This window comes from Staurois parvus, unplaced genomic scaffold, assembly GCF_062004578.1.
Source record: "Staurois parvus isolate SC_StPar_1 unplaced genomic scaffold, SC_StPar_1.0 ptg000721l, whole genome shotgun sequence".
NCBI lineage: Eukaryota > Metazoa > Chordata > Amphibia > Anura > Ranidae > Staurois > Staurois parvus.
Window position 1 is genome coordinate 534,748 of NW_028318517.1, and position 23,635 is coordinate 558,382.

The window sequence follows — 23,635 nt, forward strand, 5'->3', positions numbered from 1 at the left end:
GGTGTCAGTGGGGGGAGGAATAGTGCCCCATCGTTGGTGTCAGTGGGGGGGAGGAATAGTGCCCCATCGTTGGTGTCAGTGGGGGGAGGAATAGTGCCCCATCGTTGGTATTAGTGACATAAATGATGGGGCACTATCCCTCCCACTGACACCAATGATACTTACCTTGCTGACTCCTGCTCCAGCCTGGGCTCGCTCTCTCCCTCTCCCATCTACAGCCTGCATACCTGGCTGCAGCAGCAAAATTTGCACTTACCTGTCAGCTGTCTTCCTTCTCTGGCCTCTCTCTTCACTCGCTCCTGCAGCTCCCTCGATCTTCTTCGATCTCCCCGCGCGCTGCCGCTCGGCTCCTCCTCTCCAAGCTCCATCTTCTCGCCGGTGATTGGCCGCCTGTGTGCCTATCCTGAGCTACAGTTCCGGTGGCCAATCAGCGGCGAGGAGGCGGTGACAGGGGCAGCATATCATCCCGCCCACACATCGCCGGAGACAGCAGCGGTGTCTCGGTTCCTAAGACCATCGGAAATATGTGTTTTCCGATGGTCTTAGGCGACCCCTGTGAAATGGTCGTTCGACCCCCAAAGGGGTCGCGACCCCCAGGTTGAGAACCGCTGATTTAGAACATGGACTTGTAGAGACAATGTGTGGAGTTTTTTATGTGAGCTTCAGATGATATTTTCTCTCATTTCCTTGATTTAGAGTGGAGATCCAATCGATATAGAATTTGAGGTGAAAGCAGAAGAAGAAGAGGCGTATGTGAGGGATGATCAGCAGTCTATGGAGGAGGATGGAATAACGGGGACATTTATAGAGGAGGACACTCCTACAGAGATCAGCACAGGTGGGTCATGAACACTAAATCCATTCCTCCACCCATACTGCTCACTGATTGGTCCAGAGTAGGGCGGGGACTGGGTGATATCAGCCTGTAATCCCCTGGTCACTTTCCTGAGCTGTGTTCCCCGTCCTGTATTCCTGGATTTCTCTCGGATAATCTTCCTTCTCTGTGCTGCAGACACAATTTATGTATCTAGACTGGATTTATGGAGGTTCTGGGGTTCAGCTGGCAGAAAAATGTTGATTTTTACTCTAAGCATTGCATAATGTAGGCACCCAGGACATGTGACTGGGGTCTCCTGCCTTGTGCCTGACTCCTCCAGGGGACCTTCTCTGTTATCTGCTGGCTGTGCCGGGTGGAGGGATATGTCTGTAGTGTCTCAGACCCAAGTCACTGAGTGCAGTCTCAGGAGATGGGAGGCAAGCAACTCTTTAAGAACCTTTAATTACTGAATAACAATATTATGAGTCCTGACCATTACACTGTATAATTTATATTGTACATTATATACTCCTGACCCCTGCACTATATACCCTGTTGTACATTACATACTCCTGACCCCTGCACTATATACTCTATGTTGTACATTACATACTCCTGACCCCTGCACTATATACTCCATGTTGTACATTCCATACTCCTGACCCCTGCACTATATACTCTGTGTTGTACATTACATACTCCTGACCCCTGCACTATATAGTCAATGCTGTACATTACATATTCCTGACCCCTGCACTATATACTCTGTTGTACATTACATACTCCTGACCCCTGCACTATATACTCTATGTTGTACATTACATACTCCTGACCCCTGCACTATATACTCTATGTTGTACATTACATACTCCTGACCCCTGCACTATATACTCTATGTTGTACATTACATACTCCTGACCCCTGCACTATATACTCTGTTGTACATTACATACTCCTGACCCCTGCACTATATACTCTATGTTGTACATTACATCCTCCTGACCCCTGCACTATATAATCTAGGTTGTACATTACTTACTCCTGACCCCTGCACTATATACTCTATGTTGTACATTCCATACTCCTGACCCCTGCACTATATACTCTATGTTGTACATTACATACTCCTGACCCCTGCACTATATACTCTATGTTGTACATTACATACTCTTGACCCCTGCACTATATACTCTGTTGTACATTACATACTCCTGACCCCTGCACTATATACTCTATGTTGTACATTACATCCTCCTGACCCCTGCACTATATAATCTAGGTTGTACATTACATCATTCTGATACTATATAGTCCGGGGGTGTTAAAATTTTTGAAAAAACTCCTTGTCCACGGACTAAATTGGGCTCCAATCTACTTGTCCAGATAAAAAATAAAATGTAACCCAAACCGTATTAGGAATGTCGGTTATACAATCAAAAGGGGCTTTATGGCGACTTAAACATGTAATATTTTTACCATTGTGGTGTATATCTCCTTCTCCCCTCCCCCGCCTGTCTCCAGCCCTGCCCCCGAGGACTAGCAGGGAAGAGAGAGACATTGTAGTGTAATGAGCACCGATTGGCTGCTCCTCAGGAAAGGGGAGTGTCCGGCTTATCCTTTATCCCTTTCACTGCCAGAGCTGTTTTTGTGTTTTTTCTTCACAAGTTTAAAAAATCATTTTCGGCCTGAAGATGACACAAACCCCCCAAATATGAGATATTTTCTGAAAGCAGAGACCCCAGAGAATAAAATACTGGTAGTGCACGAAGGAGGTGTGGTGCTAGAATTATCGCTCTCATTCTGGCGTGTGCGGTGATATGTAACATGTATCACAATCAGCGTTTTCATGCATAGGCGGTCCAGCGTGTGCTTTTACATTCTAACGTGTGTGTATGTGGGGGGGCTCATTTTTTTTTTTGAGGGGATGTTATGTGCTTGGCTGGAACTTTTAATATTTTACAATTAAATAAACTACTTTGATGACAGGTTCTCTTTATTGAGACATCCAAGGTCTGCAAGACCTCCAATGTCTCCCCTGTACTCCCCTGGATGTAATGCACTGCACACCGCACCGCATTGTATTCTTTGCCGGCCTCTGGGAAAACTCTCAACCGGCACCCAGAAGTGACATCATAATGTCACTTCTGGGTCAGGACAAGAAAAGGAGGGGAGCAGATGTCTGATCCCCCCTCCAGCCAATGGCAGTGAACTGGTCCTGGGCCCTCAGATGGGCAAGTGGAGCCTGGGAGACAGTAGGTGGGGGGAGGTTCATGCGGAGGGTGGGAGGTTAGTACTATAGGCTGTGTGCAAGCAATCAGTGGCAGCGCTGCCGCCCAAATACTTTGACCTGACAGGTGAGCCCTAATGCTTGCTCACAACAGGGCTAAGGGTTAAACAAAACTACCTGCCCAGCGCCCGGAACTACATATCCCAGCATCGGGCGATACAATTTCAACATCCCTGTAGTCTTATCAATTGTATCGTATACAATATGTTGTATGTTACATCCTCCTGACCCCTGCACTGTATACTCTGCATTGTACATTACATACTCCTGACCCCTGGACTAAATACTCTATGTTGTACATTACATACTCCTGACCCCTGCACTATATACTCTATGTTGTACATTACATACTCCTGACCCCTGCACTATATAATCTGCATTGCACATTACACACTCCTGACCCCTGCACTATATACTCTGTTGTACATTACATATTCCTGACCCTCTGCACTATATACTCTATGTTGTACATTATATACACCTGACCCCTGCACTATATACTCTATGTTGTACATTACATACTCCTGACCCCTGCACTATATACTCTATGTTGTACATTACATACTCCTGACCCCTGCACTATATACTCTATGTTGTACATTATATACACCTAACCCTGCACTATATACTCTATGTTGTACATTACATACTCCTGACCCCTGCACTATATACTCTATGTTGTACATTATATACACCTGACCCCTGCACTATATACTCTCTGTTGTACATTACATATTCCTGACCCCTGCACTATATACTGTATGTTGTACATTACGTACTCCTGACCCCTGCATTATGTACTCTATGTTGTACATTACACACTCCTGACCCCTGCACTATATACTCTATGTTGTACATTACATACTCCTGACCCCTGCACTATATACTCTGTGTTGTACATTACATATTCCTAACCCCTGCACTATATATTTTATGTTGTACATTGCATTCTTCTGACCCCTTGTGACATGAATGTACAGAATTGAGTAGCTGAGATGTGACCTGTAGCAATATGTAATCGTAAATTTAGTTCATTCCTTGTCATTTAAAGTAATATTCAGTCAGGTATTCAGAGAAAGATGGCCATCAATTAGCATCTGAAGGGACAGATCTTCCTCTGGAAGTGACACCTGGGTGCCAATAAGATTTGTCTATAATCAGACTTAAATCTGTCACGGTCCACCCACATGGACACGCCCACAGCAAAAAGCTAACCGAGGCGCGCACATGTGGCCCTGCCTTGGGGTAAGAGGGAATAAAGGGGACTGAACTTTGAATATCTAAAACTGTATATAAGTCCAGCCGTGATATACTTTCACAGCCCGCATTACCTCTTGGCCACCACCAGAGGGAGACTCAACTGCAGCTGGCTGACCACACATGGGCAGATACGAATCTTATATACAATCTGGTGCACTGATTAGGGTTGAGGAGCAGCTTAGCAATCGCACACCATTCTAGGATCCCTCCAGCTATCCTACAGCTAGAACCCCGGTGTTAATCACTCTTCCACTGTCCACCCCCCCTCACACCAGACACACCACAAAAGGTAGCCTGCCACCACCCAACAGTTTATCCGCAGAACAGTCTGTTGGGACACCCCACACACACAGATCTCCATCTGGCAGATCTGTTACCTTTACAATCTGCACGCAATCTGCCCACACACAGTGCAATTTCATACAGATTGCCAATAAACTTGACCGAGCATATAAAGACACTACAATACAATACAATCTAATCTCTCCAATCTAATCTCTCTGGAGATATGAGCCAGAGCTTAAGTACCCAGAAGTCACTAATTAAGTTTAAGATTTAATTTCCCAAAAGTGGGCGGAGCATAAAATATGTACAAAGTATAAAAAGTTACAGAAAATACAAGAAGACGCACAATTGACTATTCACTATAAAATAAAAGGGAATAAAAAACAGAAATAAAACTTTTACCAAGATTTACTCTGTGACTGGAGCAAGTTAGAAAAAGTCCGTAATCCGTAAGTCGATTGAACCCGCTCCATACGAATCACAATGTCCATATTCCCGGGTCCTCAATTTATGGGAATATGGATGTAGGCGGGACATTAGTTCTTGGCCAATTGACTCTGGGGGGTGTTCCTGTACCCGCCCACAGAACACTCTGTGTACTGGAATGCCCAAAGTCGATCGGACCAAGAACGGTTTGAATCACCAAGTCGGGGATTAAATTTCCAACACCAGCGCATTAGTCTGATCGCAACAGTACCAATCAATGTTCCACTATCACACGCCAGTGCCATATAACCTTTTCCTGGCATAATACATAAGCCACAATACGGTTTTTAACTGCCGATGTAGCCTACAGAGTGCCCCATCAGGTGGAATTATTTTCATCTCCCTGCAACTAATATTTTAGCTTTTATGAGAGATGAAATCTACTCCTTTTGATCTGTGTATATTTGTCATGGCTCCCCAGACAGATTGGCGCCCCCCTGGTGTCATGAAGCCAAAACGTCCGCTCTCCTTTTTTTAAACTTCAGGAAGGTGGCAAATCTTATTGGCACCCAGGTGTCACTTCCAGAGGAAGCTCTGTCCCTTCAGATGCTAATTGATGACCATCTGTCTCTGAATACCTGCCTGAATGTTTCTTTAATGACAAGGAATTAATTAAATTTACAATTACATATTGCTACAGGTCACATCTCAGCTACTCAAATCTGTACATTTATGTCACACCCCTTCACTATATACTCTATGTTGTACATTACATACTCCTGACCCCTTCACTATATACTCTGTTGTGCATTACATACTCCTGACCCCTTCACTATATACTCTGTTGTGCATTACATACTCCTGACCCCTTCACTATATACTCTGTTGTGCATTACATACTCCTGACCCCTTCACTATATACTCTGTTGTGCATTACAGACTCCTGACCCCTTCACTATATACTCTGTTGTGCATTACATACTCCTGACCCCTTCACTATATACTCTGTTATACATTACACTCTCCTCACTCCTGCACTATATACTATGTTGCACATTTCATTCTCCTGACCACTGCACTATAAACTGTGTTGTACATTACATTCTACTGACCCCTGCACTATATACTCTGTTGTACATTACATAATCCTGACACTATGCAATATATACTATATGTGATATATTACATACTCCTGACCTCTACACTATATACTCTGTTGTACATTACATAATCCTGACCCCTGCACTATATACTCTATGTTGTACATTACATACACCTGACACTATGCAATATATACTATATGTTGTACATTACATACTCCTGACCCCTACACAATATACTCTGTTGTACATTGCATTCTCTTGACCACTGCACTATATACTCTATGTTGTACATTACATTCTCTTGACCCCTGCACTATATATTTTATGTTGTACATTACATACTCCTGACCCTTGCACTATATACTCCATGTTGTACATTACATACTCCTGACCCTGCACTATATACTCCATGTTGTACATTACATACTCCTGACCCCTGCACTATATACTCTATGTTGTACATTACATACGCCTGACCCCTGCACTATATACTCTATGTTGCACATTACATACTCCTGACCCCTGCACTATATACTCTATGTTGTACATTACATACTCCTGACCCCTGCACTATATACTCCATGTTGTACATTACATTCTCCTGACCCCTGCACTATATACTCTATGTTGTACATTACATACTCCTGACCCCTGCACTATATACTCTATGTTGTACATTCTATACTCCTGACTTCTGCTCTCCCCCTCCCCCCACTGCTATATATACACATAATATGGATTCTCTTTTGTTACACCCATTTCCTCCCAGCTGGACATTTTATATCGGATGATGTGATTGGAGCACAGACTTTTACATGGTGATAATAATGTGATCACATCCTCCAACTTTGGACCCTTAAACAGAAAGTGATAATGAGGGAGGAGTCAATACCCCAATGATGGTGGTCTTCAGGATCAGTCCAGTCTTCATCTTGGTTGTTCTCCCCCCATCCTCACTCTCTGACCTCTGGTGGGGCTCAGCCCCGCTGTTCTTCATGACTAAATCATGGACTAAATAAGGAAGTGCAGTACTTCTTGTGTTGGGAAGATGGCGATGAGTGATAGAGGGGGTGGGGACCCTCGTCCTATAATCCCCTCATCACTGTCCCTCCTATAAAAGACAGTTCTGGTTGTTTCCTCACTCTCTGACTAAGGTCCATGAATAAAGAAATGACCTGGTAGGAGATCAGAGGAGCCATTTCCTAGTTCCCTTGAGGGTTGAATTGTAAGCTCCTCAGAGACCAAGCTGCCTGATGTGGGCGGAGTCCTGGTTTGGGGGAACCAATCAGCTCCTGTCTAGTAATCCTCTTTGTCTTTGTATTTTAGTCCATGGCCGGGAGATGAGGAAAACCTCCGAGGATTGTCTCACTTTGTCTCCAGACTGGAAAGTAGAAGATGAGGACATCACACAGTATAGTCCAGGAGAAAACCCGGCTCCCTCCAATGTCCATCCGGCACCACCCAGTGTAGATGGACCATCGGATTCCTCGTATCCTGAGGAACCTCAGACTGTGCGGGACCAGGATGGCCTTCCAACAGGGAAGAGCTTCTCTTGTACCGAGTGTGGGAAGAGGTTTAGTTCTACATACCATCTTAATAGGCATAAAAGATCTCACACGGGGGAGAAGCCGTATTCCTGTCCTGAGTGCGGGAAATGTTTTTCACAGAAGTCCAATCTTTATAGACATCAGCGATTTCATACAGGTGAGAAGCCGTATTCCTGTACAGAGTGCGGGAAATGTTTTTCAGACAAGTCCAGTCTTCACACACATGAGAGATCTCACACAAGGGAAAAGTCATATTCCTGTCCTGAGTGTGGGAAATGTTTTTCCTCGTACGTCTAGTCTGCACACACATCAGAGATCTCACACGGGGGACAAGCCATATTCCTGTCCTGAGTGCGGGAAATGTTTTTTATGGAGGTCCAATCTTTCCAAACATCAGAGATCTCACACGGGGGAGAAGCCGTATTCCTGTCCTGAGTGTGGGAAATGTTCCTCACTGAAGTCCTGTCCTCCTGTACATCAGGGGTCCCACACAACCCTGGAGGTGTATTAGTGCCTTGAGTGCGGGAAATGTCTTCTAGATGAATGTTGCTGGACATCCCAGGTCTCATGTGGGGAAGAAGCACACCCTGATATACACCTCAGATACAGGTGAAACTCAAAAAATGAGAATATGGTGCATTCATTCATTCATTTATTTCAGTGCAGCAATTAAAAGGTGAAACTAATATATGAGACTCATTCCATGCAAAGCAAGATAGTTCCAGCCGTGATTTGTCATCATTGTGATGATTATGGCTTACAGCTCATGAAAACCCCAAATCCACAATCTCAGAAAATGAGAATATTTTGAAAAGGTGGAATAATCTCGGCTCAAAGTGTCCCACTCTAATCAGCTCATTCAGCCATAACACCTGCAAAGGGTTCCTGAGCCTTTAAATGGTCTCTCAGTCTGGTTCAGTAGGAATCACAATCATGGGAAAGACTGCTGACCTGACACCATCACTGACACCCTCCATAAGGAGGGAAAGCCTCAAAAGGGAATTGCAGAAGAAGTTGGATGTTCCCAAAGTGCTGTATCAAAGCACATTAATAGAAAGTTATGTGGAAGGGAAAAGTGTGGAAGAAAAAGGTGCACAAGCAGCAGGGATGACCGCAGCCTGGAGAGGATTGTCAGGAAAAGGCCATTCAAAAGTGTTGGGGACCTTCACAAGGAGTGGACTGAGGCTGGAGTCAGTGCATCAAGAGCCACCACACACAGACAGATCCTGGACATGGGCTTCAAATGTCGTATTCCTGTTGTCAAGCCGCTCCTGAACAACAAACGTCAGAAGCGTCTTACCTGGGCTAAAGAAAAACAGACCTGGTCTGCTGCTCAGTGGTCCAAAGTCCTCTTTTCTGATGAGAGCAACTTCTGCATCTCATTTAGAAACCAAGGACCCCGAGTATGGAGGAAGAATGGAGAGGCCCAAGGACCCCGAGTATGGAGGAAGAATGGAGAGGCCCAAGGACCCCGAGTATGGAGGAAGAATGGAGAGACCCAAGGACCCCGAGTATGGAGGAAGAATGGAGAGGCCCAAGGACCCCGAGTATGGAGGAAGAATGGAGAGGCACAAGGACCCCGAGTATGGAGGAAGAATGGAGAGGCCCAAGGACCCCGAGTATGGAGGAAGAATGGAGAGGCTCAAGGACCCCGAGTATGGAGGAAGAATGGAGAGGGCCAAGGACCCCGAGTATGGAGGAAGGATGGAGAGGCACAAGGACCCCGAGTATGGAGGAAGAATGGAGAGGCCCAAGGACCCCGAGTATGGAGGAAGAATGGAGAGGCCCAAGGACCCCGAGTATGGAGGAAGAATGGAGAGGCCCAAGGACCCCGAGTATGGAGGAAGAATGGAGAGGCACACACTACAAGATGCTTGAAGTCCAGTGTGAAGTTTCCACAGTCTGTGTTGATTTGGGGAGCCATGTCATCTGCTGGTGTTGGCCCACTGTGCTTCATTAAGTCCAGGGTCACCGCAGCCGTCTACCAGGAGATTTTGGAGCACTTCATGCTTCCTTCCACAGACCAGCTTTATGGGGATGCTGACTTCATTTTCCAGCAGGACTTGGCACCGCCCACACTGCCAAAAGCACCACAACCTGGTTCAATGACCGTGGGATTACTGTGCTTGATTGGCCAGCAAAGTCGCCTGACCTGAACCCCATAGAGAATCTATGGGGCATTGCCAAGAGAAAGATGAGAGACATGAGACCGAACAATGCAGAAGAGCTGAAGGCCGCTATTGAAGCATCCTGGTCTTCCATAACACCTCAGCAGTGCCACAGGCTGATAGCTTCCATGCCACGCCGCATTGAGGCAGTAATTGCTGCAAAAGGGGCCCAAACCAAGTACTGAGTACATATGCAGCTTATACTCCTCAGAGGTCCGATATTGTTCTATGTACAATCCGTGTTTTATTGATTGCATGGAATATTCTCATTTTCTGAGATTGTGGATTTGGGGTTTTCATGAGCTGTAAGCCATAATCATCACAATGATGACAAATCACGGCTGGAACTATCTTGCTTTGCATGTAATGAGTCTCATATATTAGTGTCACCTTTTAAGTTGCTGCACTGAAATAAATGAATGGATGCACCTTATTCTAATTTTTTTAATTTCACCTGTACTCTGTTGTACATTACATACTCCTGACCCCTGCAATATATACTCTATTTTGTACATTACATTCTCCTGACCCCTGCACTATATACTCTGTTGTACATTACGTACTCCTGACCACTGCACTATATACTCTATGTTGTACATTACATACTCCTGACCTCCGCACTATATATTCTGTTGTGCATTACATACTCCTGACCCCTGCAATATATACTCTATGTTGTACATTACATACTCCTGACCCCTGCACTATATACTCTGTTGTACATTACGTACTCCTGACCACTGCACTATATACTCTATGTTGTACATTACATACTCCTGACCCCTGCACTATATACTCTATGTTGTACATTACATACTCCTGACCCCTACACTATATACTCTGTTCTACATTACATACTCCTGACTTCTGCACTATATACTCTGTTCTACATTACATACTCCTGACCCCTGCACTATATACTCTATGTTGCACATTACATTCTCCTGACCCCTGCACTATATACTCTGTTGTACATTACATACTCCTGACCCCTGCACTATACACTCTATGTTGTACATTACATACTCCTGACCCCTGCACTATATACTCTATGTTGCACATTACATTCTCCTGACCCCTGCACTATATACTCTATGTTGTACATTACATACTCCTGACCCCTGCACTATATACTCTGTTCTACATTACATACTCCTGACCCCTGCACTATATACTCTATGTTGCACATTACATTCTCCTGACCCCTGCACTATATACTCTGTTGTACATTACATACTCTTGACCCCTGCACTATATACTCTATGTTGCACATTACATTCTCCTGACCCCTGCACTATATACTCTATGTTGTACATTACATACTCCTGACCCCTGCACTATATACTCTATGTTGCACATTACATTCTCCTGACCCCTGCACTATATACTCTATGTTGTACATTACATACTCCTGACCCCTGCACTATATACTCTATGTTGCACATTACATTCTCCTGACCCCTGCACTATATACTCTATGTTGTACATTACATACTCCTGACCCCTGCACTATACACTCTATGTTGTACATTACATACTCCTGACCCCTGCACTATATACTCTATGTTGCACATTACATTCTCCTGACCCCTGCACTATATACTCTATGTTGTACATTACATACTCCTGACCCCTGCACTATATGCTCTATGTTATACATTACATACTCCTGACCCCTGCACTATATACTCTATGTTGTACATTACATACTCCTGACCCCTGCACTATATACTCTATGTTGTACATTACATAGTCCTGACTTCTGCTCTCCCCCTCCCCCCACTGCTATATATACACATAATATGGATTTTCTTTTGTTCCTCCCAGCTGGACATTTTATATCGGATGATGTGATTGGAGCACAGACTTTTACATGGTGATAATAATGTGATAACATCCTCCAACTTTGGACCCTTAAACAGAAAGTGATAATGAGGGAGGAGTCAATACCCCAATGATGGTGGTCTTCAGGATCAGTCCAGTCTTCATCTTGGTTGTTCTCCCCCCATCCTCACTCTCTGACCTCTGGTGGGGCTCAGCCCCGCTGTTCTTCATGACTAAATCATGGACTAAATAAGGAAGTGCAGTACTTCTTGTTTTGGGAAGATGGCGATGAGTGATAGAGGGGGTGGGGACCCTCATCACTGTCCCTCCTATAAAAGACAGTTCTGGTTGTTTCCTCACTCTCTGACTAAGGTCCATGAATAAAGAAATGACCTGGTAGGAGATCAGAGGAGCCATTTCCTAGTTCCCTTGAGGGTGGAATTGTAAGCTCCTCAGAGACCAAGCTGCCTGATGTGGGCGGAGTCCTGGTTTGGGGGAACCAATCAGCTCCTGTCTAGTAATCCTCTTTGTCTTTGTATTTTAGTCCATGGCCGGGAGATGAGGAAAACCTCCGAGGATTGTCTCACTTTGTCTCCAGACTGGAAAGTAGAAGATGAGGACATCACACAGTATAGTCCAGGAGAAAACCCGGCTCCCTCCAATGTCCATCCGGCACCACCCAGTGTAGATGGACCATCGGATTCCTCGTATCCTGAGGAACCTCAGACTGTGCGGGACCGGGCCGGCCTTCCAACAGGGAAGACATTCTCCTGTACTGAGTGTGGGAAGGGTTTCCGTTCAACATACCATCTTAATAGGCATAAAAGATCTCACACGGAGGAAAAGCCTTATTCCTGTCCTGAGTGCGGGAAATGTTTCAGTTCTAAATACCATCTTAATAGGCATAAAAGATCTCACACAGGGGAGAAGCCGTATTCCTGTCTAGAGTGCGGGAAATGTTTTTCAGAGAAGTCCAATGTTTACACACATCAGAGATGTCACACAGGGGAAAAGCCGTATTCCTGTCCTGAGTGCGGGAAATGTTTTTCAGTGAAGTCCAGTCTTTACAAACATCAGAGAATTCACACAGGGGAGAAGCCGTATTCCTGTCCTGGGTGCGGGAAATGTTTCAGTTCTAAATCCCATCTTAATGTGCATAAAAGATCTCACAAGGAGGAAAAGCCATAATCCTGTCCTGAGTGCGGGAAATGTTTTTCAGTGAAGTCCAGTCTTTACAAACATCAGAGATCTCACACAGGGGAGAAGCTGTATTCCTGTCTAGAGTGCGGGAAATGTTTTTCAGAGAAGTCCACTCTTTACACACATCAGAGATGTCACACAGGGGAAAAGCCGTATTCCTGTCCTGAGTGCGGGAAATGTTTCAGTTCTAAATCCCATCTTAATGTGCATAAAAGATCTCACAAGGAGGAAAAGCCGTATTCCTGTCCTGAGTGCGGGAAATTTTTTTCAGTGAAGTCCAGTCTTTACAAACATCAGAGATCTCACACGGGGCAGAATCCACTTTCCTGTCCTGAGTGAGGGAAATGTTCCTCACTGAAGTCCTGTCTTCCTGTACATCAGGGGTCCCACACAACCCTAGAGGTTTATTAGTACCTTGAGTGCGGGAAATGTCTTCTAGATGAATGTTGCTGGACATCCCAGCTATCATGTGGGGAAGAAGCACACCCTGATATACACCTCAGATATACTCCATGGCTGATCTTCATCATGGAAGAAACAGTTCATAAGGAGATGAGAGGCCCCCAAAGACATGGATGAAGTGTGGGACCGGGTTGGCCATTGATATCAGGAGAAGAATATAAATGGAGTGTGAAATGCTCTGTAATGATGGAAAACATTCCCCCGGCTCAGCAAATCTCCTAATGACATCGGTGTTTTAGCCCCATTCACAGAGAAGGAATGGACAGGAGATAAAATCTCTCATACAGACAGAATGGTCATGTGACTTTATAAAGAGGAACGCCAGAAAATCACATCAATCAAACCTTCCAATGTGTTCTGTGCAATCTGCATACACATGGGGGGGCAGACCCGGGGGCATCCAGTGAGAACACAGAGGGGGGCTGGATTACCATGGTAGGCAGGAAGTGTCATAGACCCGAGCACTAGCATGTCCACCGGCTGCCATAAACAAGGGAGCTGGCCCAGCACTGAACTCCTGGGAAGACTTACCTGACGCCACTTTCCTGCTCCACTTTCCATCCAGCCAGTGATGGTCCTGCCGCCATTTGTTTTATTATTGGTGTATACTCTGATCAGCAGGAATCATTTCTCCTGAAGAAGTGAGCGCTGCACCACGAAATGCGTGGAGATGGATGACGCTGCTGGATCCTCCTTATGGTGCTCAGAATTCTGTCCCACTGTGATTGTTGTCCAGGAATTGTCCATTGATGGACTTTGTGAGAGATTTCATGGCCTTGTACACCTGCTGGGAGGGTTTTATGATTTCTACGCTGATTGGGAAGAAAACATTGGAAGATCTTTATTGATCTGTTTTTCTGGAGTTCCTCTTTATAAAGTCCCATGAGTCCCATTGTGTCTGTATGAGAGATTTCATCTAGGGTAAGGACTGACCTACACCCCATCCATGCACACTTACCTCTCCGGATCTGCTAAGGAATGGACATGCACTTTCACCAGGTGAATGGTTCTACACATTCTATGAATAGACCCCCAAATGTCAGGAGACGTTTCTATAAAGACGGGAAGTATGGAGCAGAGAAATGAAGAGACCTCCCAGCAATGTTATTGTAATGTACACCAATAATAATGACTCCGCCCCCACATTCCAGACAAGGGATCTTCCTGACCAATCGGATTTCTTCCTTTACTATTTCCTGATTATTTTTACAATCCTGTTGAAAGTGAAATTATAATAAAAATGTATTGAATGAAAAACAAAATCCTGTGTGTGTGTGCAATGATGACAAAGCTGTGTATCCAGAAACGGCTGGTCGGTGACACTTCCATATACAGCCCAATGAAGTGACAAGGAAGCCCTAGAACCCTTTGGAGGAACCCTGGCTGAGAAAGGCTGGACTAGGCAGTCACATATCTCTGCCCCCCTTGCAGGGTTCCCAACCCTCCGTGACTTTTATTACTGACACAACATGAAATAGAATAGAATGGATAGATAATGTGGACATTGTAGTCAATGGAAGGTGATGAAGGGACGGGCAGAATCAAGCTCCTTGATAGTAGAGGCAGACCCGATCAGTCCTCATGGGGGTCACATACATGTATAATAGACCCTGGTGGTGTCATGGAGGGCAATCCTCAGGTATCCTCATATGTAGATGATAGTCACTGAGATATCAGATAAAGCCACACGCTGCTATCTCACACTTGGCACAAAGACAGCCAGTAGATGGATGTAAAGAGATGACGGAACGGGGCACTTGTAGAGTCAAAGGAGGCAGCGGTCACCATTCACTTTCAGCACAGGAGAGTCCCTCAATCCTCAGTGAGGTCATATACATACATGGCAGACCCATATAGATCCCATAGGGGGTAATCCACGTAGTCATCCACGGATAATTGTGGTACTAGCAGTGTTGCCAGTATATGGATGGCGGGTTATAATGACAGGACAGATAGTGCAGTAGGCAGTGGGTGAGCAGAAATATGAGACTGATAGAGCCCTGTGTGCCAGTGATAGGAACAAGGACATCAGACAGGTGGAGCTCAGCCAAGCAATTTCCATGAATGGGGACTCCCGCAGTGTATTAGTGCCTTAGTCCAAAAAGCAGAGTCTGCTCACCCATCCAAGTGCTGTTTGCTAATGCATTGTCCTCCCGCTGCATAGTGGAAGTGTAGAGGCACGCCGTGTAATCATCTGTGGATGAGGAGGTCTGCAAAGAGGTCTAGTGTGTCCAGAGCGGTGTGGCCAGGTGGTGAGGCTGCATGGAGAGGCCTGCATGCCAGGGATGCGGGCGTCATGATGTTGTGATGTCAACGTGTTTCATCCACTGAGTCACGTGAGCTTCTTCAGCCCACAGCACACCGGACACACTAGACCTCTTTGCAGACCTAATCATCCACGGATGACTACACGGCATACCTCTACACTTCCACTATGCAGCGGGAAGACAATGCATTAGCAAACAGCACTTGGATGGGAAGCAGAAGGAGCTAAGAGAAGATGGGGAGCAGGAGGAACCTGGAGAGGATGGGGAGGTGAAGAAGCCTAGAAAGGATGGAGAGGTGAAGAAGCCTAGAAAGGATAAGGAGGAGAAGGACCCTAGAGATGACGAGGAGGAGAAGGAGCCTAGAGAGGGAAGGGAGCCTAGAGAGGAGGGGGAGGGGATGGAGCCTAGAGAGGATGGGGAGGGGAAGGAGCCAAAAGAGGATTAGAAAGGAGAAAGAGCCTAGAGAGAATGGGGAGGAGAAGGAGCCTAGAGAGGATGGGGAGGGGAAGGAGCCTAGATAAGATCTGGAGGGAAGGAGCCTAGAAAGGATGGGGAGGGGAAGGAGCCTAGAAAGGATGGGGAGGGGAAGGAGCCTAGATAAGATGGGGAGGGGAAGGAGCCTAGATAAGATCTGGAGGGGAAGGAGCCTAGAAAGGATGGGGAGGGGAAGGAGCCTAGATAAGATGGGGAGGGGAAGGAGCCTAGATAAGATCTGGAGGGGAAGGAGCCTAGAAAGGATGGGGAGGGGAAGGAGCCTAGAAAGGATGGGGAGGGGAAGGAGCCTAGATAAGATGGGGAGGGGGAGCCTAGATAAGATGGGGAGGGGAAGGAGCCTAGATAAGATGGGGAGGGAATGGAGCCTAGGGGGAATGGGAGCCTAGAAAGGCTGAGGAGTAATAGGATCCTAGAGAGGATGGGGAGGGGAAGGAACCTAGAGAGGATGCGAAAGAGGATGGAGCCTAGAGAGTATGAGTAGGGGAAGGAGCCTAGAAAGGAAGAGGCCTAGAGAGGATGGGAAGGAGCCTAAAGAGGATAGGGAGGAGAAGGAGCATAGAGAGGATGGGAAGGAGGAGCCTATAGAGGATGGGAAGGAGGAGCCTATAGAGGATGGAGTGCGGAAGAAGCCTAGACAGCATGGAGAGGGGAATGAGCCTAATGAGGATGAGGAGTGGAAGGAGTCTAGAGAGGATGGGAAGGGAAAGGAGCCAAGAGAGGATAGGGGGAGGGGAAGAAGCCTAGAGAGGATGGGAAGGGAAGGAGCCAAGAGAGGATAGGGGGAGGGGAAGAAGCCTAGAGAGGATGGGAAGGGAAGGAGCCAAGAGAGGATAGGGGGAGGGGAAGGAGCCTAGAGAGAAGGGGAAGGAGCCAAGAGAGGATAGGGGGAGGGGAAGAAGCCTAGAGAGGATGGGAAGGGAAGGAGCCAAGAGAGGATAGGGGGAGGGGAAGAAGCCTAGAGAGGATGGGAAGGGAAGGAGCCAAGAGAGGATAGGGGGAGGGGAAGGAGCCTAGAGAGAAGGGGAAGGAGCCAAGAGAGGATAGGGGGAGGGGAAGAAGCCTAGAGAGGATGGGAAGGGAAGGAGCCAAGAGAGGATAGGGGGAGGGGAAGAAGCCTAGAGAGGATGGGGAGGGCAAGGAGCCTAGAGAGGATAGGCGAGGGGGGGGGGGGCAGAAACCTAAGGAGAATGGGAGAGAAGGAGACTAGGGTGGATAGGGAAGGGAAAAAAGTATAGAGAATGGGAAAGGAGCATAGAAAGGATGGGTAGGGGAGGAGTATAGAAAAGATGGGGAGGGGAATGAGCCTAGAGAGGACAATGAGTGGAAGGAGCCCAGAGAGGATGGGAGTGAATTGTAGGCAATTGAGCTTAGAGAGTTTGGGGAGGGGAAGGAGCCTAGAAAGTTTGGGGGGGGGGTAAGGAGCCTATAAAAGATGGGGTGGGGAAGGACCATGGAGAGGATGGGAGGGGAATACATTTGAGTAGGTTTCTGGCACTACAGACTCCATGCAGTCACCTCTGCCATTCAGCACTTGCCATTGTCCTCACTGTGTTCATTTTCTACAAACACCAACCCATAGGTGCCTCCCTCCCAGGAATACAGAACACATTTTCTCAGATGATCCCAGTATTGGACCCATTTAGTATGCTGGACATGAAAGTATTCTGCATCCAACCTTCTGGAAAAGACAAACATATTTCCTCCCCCCATCCCTTCACTGGGTTGTTTTACAGAAGAACTAAAGGCATTGATTTTCTGGAGAGTGGAGAGGGATGAGACTTCCTGTTGGTTTCTATTGCTGCCTCGGCCTCCTTTAGGGAGATTCAGCCTCTCTATTTGTCCTGTTTACAATTATTACCGAAAGTGATATAAAATCCTGAGATTTGGGGTGTCACCAGAACAGGATCAGGAAGAGGACTCCCTATGACACCATTGTATGTAGGGGGCTCTGCAACTAGATTTTACACCATCGTATATAGGGGCAGCTTTCCAAATATATTATTACACACTGTACAGTATTCTCTCTCCGCCCTCTACATTGTAACCCCCCCGGGACACCCCCCATGTGTACATCTGGAGGTCATCTTTCCAGAATCATTCCAATGATAAACAAACACCCCCCGATTAATACGACTAGAGATGAGCGAATCGAACCAGGCGAACCGGAATTCGAGTCGAATTTCAGGAAATATTCGATTCGCGTCGAATCCGAAATTTTGCCTACTTCGGGTGCGCGAATCGAATATTTCCCGATCAGCCGGCAAAAGTGTCCCTGCAGTGAGCTCCGCTATTTCTGACAGTTCTCTGACAGAAGGAACACATGTAAAGCGGTTGAAACATTGTATCTATTAGTTTCCATTTAGGATACAGATGTTTCAACCGCTGTACATGTGAAGGAGCTGTCAGAGAACTGTCAGAAATAGAGGAGCTCTGCACATACACTTTTTGCCGGCTTGGAATTAATCTTATTTTCATCCTACTTCTTCTTCATCCTCATCCTCAGAAGAAGAAGAAGAGGATGAGGATGAAGAAGAAGAAGAAGAAGAAGTAGGATGAAAATAAGAATAATTCCAAGCCGGCAAAAAGTGTATCTGCAGAATGTCATTTATGGAAACAAATAGATACAATGTTTCAACCGCTGTATGGAGTGAGTGTCCCAGAACTGTCAGAAATAGACAGAAACTGTCACAGAACTGTCCTTCTTCTCATCCTTCTCCTTCTTCTCATCCTTCTCCTTCTTCTCATCCTTCTCCTTCTTCTCATCCTTCTCCTTCTTCTCATCCTTCTCCTTCTTCTCATCCTTCTCCTTCTCCATCTTCTCATCCTTCTCCTTCTTCTCATCCTTCTCCTTCTTCTCATCCTTCTCCTTCTGCTTCTCCTTCTTCTCATCCTTCTCCTTCTTCTCATCCTTCTCCTCATCCTTCTCCTTCTTCTCATCCTTCTCCTTCTTCTCATCCTTCTTCTCATCCTTCTCCTTCTTCTCATCCTTCTCCTTCTTCTCATCCTTCTCCTTCTCCATCTTCTCATCCTTCTCCTTCTTCTCATCCTTCTCCTTCTCCTTCTTCTCATCCTTCTTCTTCTTCTCATCCTTCTCCTTCTTCTCATCCTTCTCCTTCTCCTTCCTCATCTCCAAGGGCATTTAAATTAAAGGTACAGTGTTCTGCACTAATTTAAAGGCTCTCTGAAGCCTAGAAACCCTTTTAATAAGTTAACTTCGTAGCGAATTAATTCGCATCGAATCGAATTTCATACTGGAATTCGCCGAATCGAATTTTTGAAAAATTCGCTCATCTCTAAATACGACACATGTACTGGTGGTCCAATCAGAACCCTCCATGTCCCAGCAGTGCACACCCCCAGATTAATATGACATGTGTACTGGTGGTCCAATCAGATCCCTCCAGGCCCAGCAGTGCACACCCCCAGATTAATGACACATGTACTGGTGGTCCAATCAGAACCCTCCAGGCCCCAGCGGCGCCCCCAGCCCTGAATTCTCTCCAATGGAACTCTCCAGTGAAATCTCCTCTCATCAATTACTAGCCGGATTCTCTCTATTACCTCCTGTATGTACAAAACTCCCCCAAATCTCTCCCCTCCTCACCATCCACTAGAAATTGGAGGAATTGTTTCTTCTTCCTGAAATCCAGACCTAGAGAGGAATAGAAAAGAACCAACAAACCCCACAAAGTCTTTTTATAGAGATTTATTCCATCAAATCCAAACTATTCTACACATATTTATTCCATGGAATATGAAGAGATTTTTCTATCAATAATCCCATCAAATCTGCGTGTTTATTGGACTTTATTCCCAGCAATAATCAATCAGGAATCCATGCCAGCAATCATCAGATCAATAGGAATGTTTCCAATATCCAGTGATCACGGTTTGATCCTCCAACATAACCAGTGCACAGAATGATAAATCTATCCCATGAAATGGATCTTATTGATTGGTTGATGTCATTGATTGATCTATTGATTCCCTTCTATGATAGAATAGATTGATTTCTCCATGTATTGATCATCCTCTCCATATATCTCTTCACCTTGTCTAACATCATACAAATCCTGAATGCTATAAATCTCAGTCCTGTCCATGAATTGTATGTGACTCGGGTCTTTATAATACCATATACTGGACTGTTACTTCATTCCCTATTTTTATATCGTCTTCTTACACCTGTCCTGATGAAGTGACACTTTGAAGCCATGAAACGCGTTGATGGTGTATTTTACATTCACTTGTCCAGTAAACTCCGACCTTCTGAAGAAAACATTTCAGAGTTTCCTCCTTTACTATGGGCTCCTCTGCTGACCTCACCCTCATTTTTTCTTGGGGTGAAAGTTCTCCATCGGGATCCAAATCCTGCTTAGTATATGATGATCCGGAATTCCCCGAAAATTACCAAAACTTTATTTTCCAGGGCCTCTGCTAATAGATGTTTGGGGGTTTATCTCATCTTCAGGCCTAAAATCTGCATTTCCCATGTGTGCAAAATCATGCAGAAACAGCTCTGGCAGTGAGAGGGTTAATGTGGGCTTGGAGGGATCACCTTTATAGAAACATATAAATTGTTAGCACTTCCTCCTAGAAGAACTGGCGTTGTTGGTTTGAATCCCAACCACTGCCATACCTGCCTGAAGTTTGCATGTTCTCCCTGTGCCTGCGTGATCTCTCCCCAGACTGGACCAGCTGAGTGATGGTCAGACGTTCTATAAATAGAGCCCTTGGTGGTCAGACGTCCAGAAACTATATCCCCTCTGACACGTTTCGTGTAATGCACATCATCATAGGGTGCTGGGCTTACAGTCAGGGACGTCTATTAGCTCCTATTTATATTTGATCCCCGGTGATCCTGACAGTCCCTCTGATTTCCTATTAAAACTGACCACACTAGGCATGAGAGCTCAGCGTGGTCAGTTCTCTAACTGCTGGGAGCTCAGTCTGCTCTCCTCCAATCATCAGACTTGTCCTGACATCCCCCTCCCTGCACAGCCATTCACTAGGAAGATCAGTGAACTGAAGACAAGTGATCACATGAACAATAGTAAGCAAGATGTCACTTCCTGATATCATTGTTTACAACTAGTGAAATCTGTGAATGATCACCGAGGTCACATGGTACAGGGCTATTCCCAACAGACTTGTACCATGTGACAAGCTGTGACCAATCACAGCTCTCACAGTATTTCTCAATGGCTGCAAGAATGCAGCCAGAGAGAAGGTGAAATTATTGCTGTTACAGCCTTTATGGGTGTAAAAAAACCCATAAATAATAATATATAAAAAAAATAAAAATGTAAAAATTTTTTTTGAAAAATTATAATTTTTGGTTATAAACTAATTTGTTTTTTTTTTACTAAAAAGATATCTGAATACATTTTGGCCGATTTATGAAGAAAGATTATTTATTTGCAAAATTTTATAAGAAAAACATTTTATTTTCCAAATTTTTGGACATTTTAATTTATATAGCAAAAAATAAAAATTCCAGCGTTGAATAAATACCACCAAAATAAAGTTTTATCTGTCTCAGAGTGCGGGAGTGTGACCTCAGGGTACGGGAGTGTGATCTCAGAGTGTGACCTCAGGGTGCGGGAGTGTGACCTCAGAGTGTGACCTCAGGGTGCGGGAGTATGACCTCAGGGTGCGGGAGTATGACCTCAGGGTGCGGGAGTATGACCTCAGAGTGTGGGAGTGTGACCTCAGAGTGTGACCTCAGGGTGCGGGAGTATGACCTCAGAGTGCGGGAGTGTGACCTCAGAGTGCGGGAGTGTGACCTCAGAGTGCGGGAGTGTGACCTCAGGGTGCGGGAGTGTGACCTCAGGGTGCGGGAGTATGACCTCAGAGTGCGGGAGTATGACCTCAGGGTGCGGGAGTATGACCTCAGGGTGCGGGAGTATGACCTCAGAGTGTGGGAGTGTGACCTCAGAGTGTGACCTCAGGGTGCGGGAGTATGACCTCAGAGTGCGGGAGTATGACCTCAGAGTGTGACCTCAGGGTGTGGGAGTATGACATCAGAGTGCGGGAGTGTGACCTCAGAGTGCGGGAGTGTGACCTCAGGGTGCGGGAGTGTGACCTCAGGGTGCGGGAGTGTGACCTCAGAGTGCGGGAGTGTGACCTCAGGGTGCGGGAGCGTGACCTCAGGGTGCGGGAGCGTGACCTCAGAGTGCGGGAGTGTGACCTCAGCGATTAGTATGGGGGCGTGTCTGATGAAGGAAACCAAGGGCTGTATTTATAGAACATTCATTGGACCAATGAGACAATCATTCCTCCAGCTGTGACAACATCCTGCTGTATGTTAAGTAACACAGTGATTTCCTATGATCTCCAGCTCCATCTAGTGGCCACAATGAGGTGATTTTTCTGAAATATCTCCATCAGTAAAATTAGCCCAATATGATGTTATGGCCACTAGATGGAGCCAATGATCATAAGAAATAAAATACACCCAAAACTCCTCCCTGCTGGAGAATGCCGGTCACATCCATCCAACATTGTTCTCCATAGACCTCCAAGTGTTTGTGAAATCTCCCACCACAAAATGTACTCAGCCAATCACAGGGCAGGACTCCATTTTTATTCTTCTGCTGATATCAATAGCCAACCTGGTCCCACACTTCATCCATGTCTTTGGGGACCTCTGATCTCCTTATGAACGGTTTCTTCCATGATGAAGATCAGCCATGGAGTATATCTGAGGTGTATATCAGGGTGTGCTTCTTCCCCACATGAGAGCTGGGATGTCCAGCAACATTCATCTAGAAGACATTTCCCGCAATCAAGGCACTAATACACCTCCATGGTTGTGTGGGACCCCTGATGTACAGGAGGACAGGACTTCAGTGAGGAACATTTCCCTCACTCAGGACAGGAAAGTGGCTTCTCCCCCATGTGAGATCTCTGATGTTTGTAAAGATTGGACTTTTCTGAAAAACTTTTCCCACACTCTGGACGGGAATACAGCTTTTCCCTTTTGTAAGATCTTTGATGCTTGACAAGATCTGCCTGATTTACAAAACATTTCCAGCACTCAGAACAGAAAAGTGACGTTTTCCCTGTGTGCAATCTCTGATGTGTGTAAAGATAGGACTTCTGTGAAAAACATTTCCCGCACTCAGGACAGGAATACGGCTTCTCCCCCGTGTGCAGTCTCTGATGTGTGTGAAGACTGGACTTTTGTGAAAAACAATTCCCGCACTCAAGACAGGAATACGGCTTCTCCCCTGTGTGAGATCTCTGATGGCTGTAAAGACTTGACTTCTCTGAAAAAAATTTCCTGCACTCAGGACAAGAATACGGCTTCTCCCCTGTGTGAGATCTCTGATGTTTGTGAAGATGAGACATCTGTGAAAAACATTTCCCACACTCAGGACAAGAATACGGCTTCTCCCCCGTATGAGATCTCTGATGTTTGTGCACACTGGACTTCTGTGAAAAACATTTCCCGCAATCAGGACAAGAATATGGTTTTTCCCCCGTGTGAGA

General features: G+C 45.8%; 1 protein-coding gene across 1 annotated transcript in view; it reads left to right on the forward strand.

Moving 5' to 3' along the window:
• Positions 1–23,635, forward strand: part of LOC149445402 (uncharacterized) — a 135,371-nt gene that overhangs the window by 44,006 nt on the left and 67,730 nt on the right. Inside the window, exons 3-4 of the mRNA XM_089653815.1 lie at positions 7,531–7,878; positions 12,372–12,833. Coding sequence (XP_089509941.1) covers positions 7,531–7,878; positions 12,372–12,833 — 810 coding nt within the window. The remainder of the gene's footprint in view (positions 1–7,530; positions 7,879–12,371; positions 12,834–23,635) is intronic.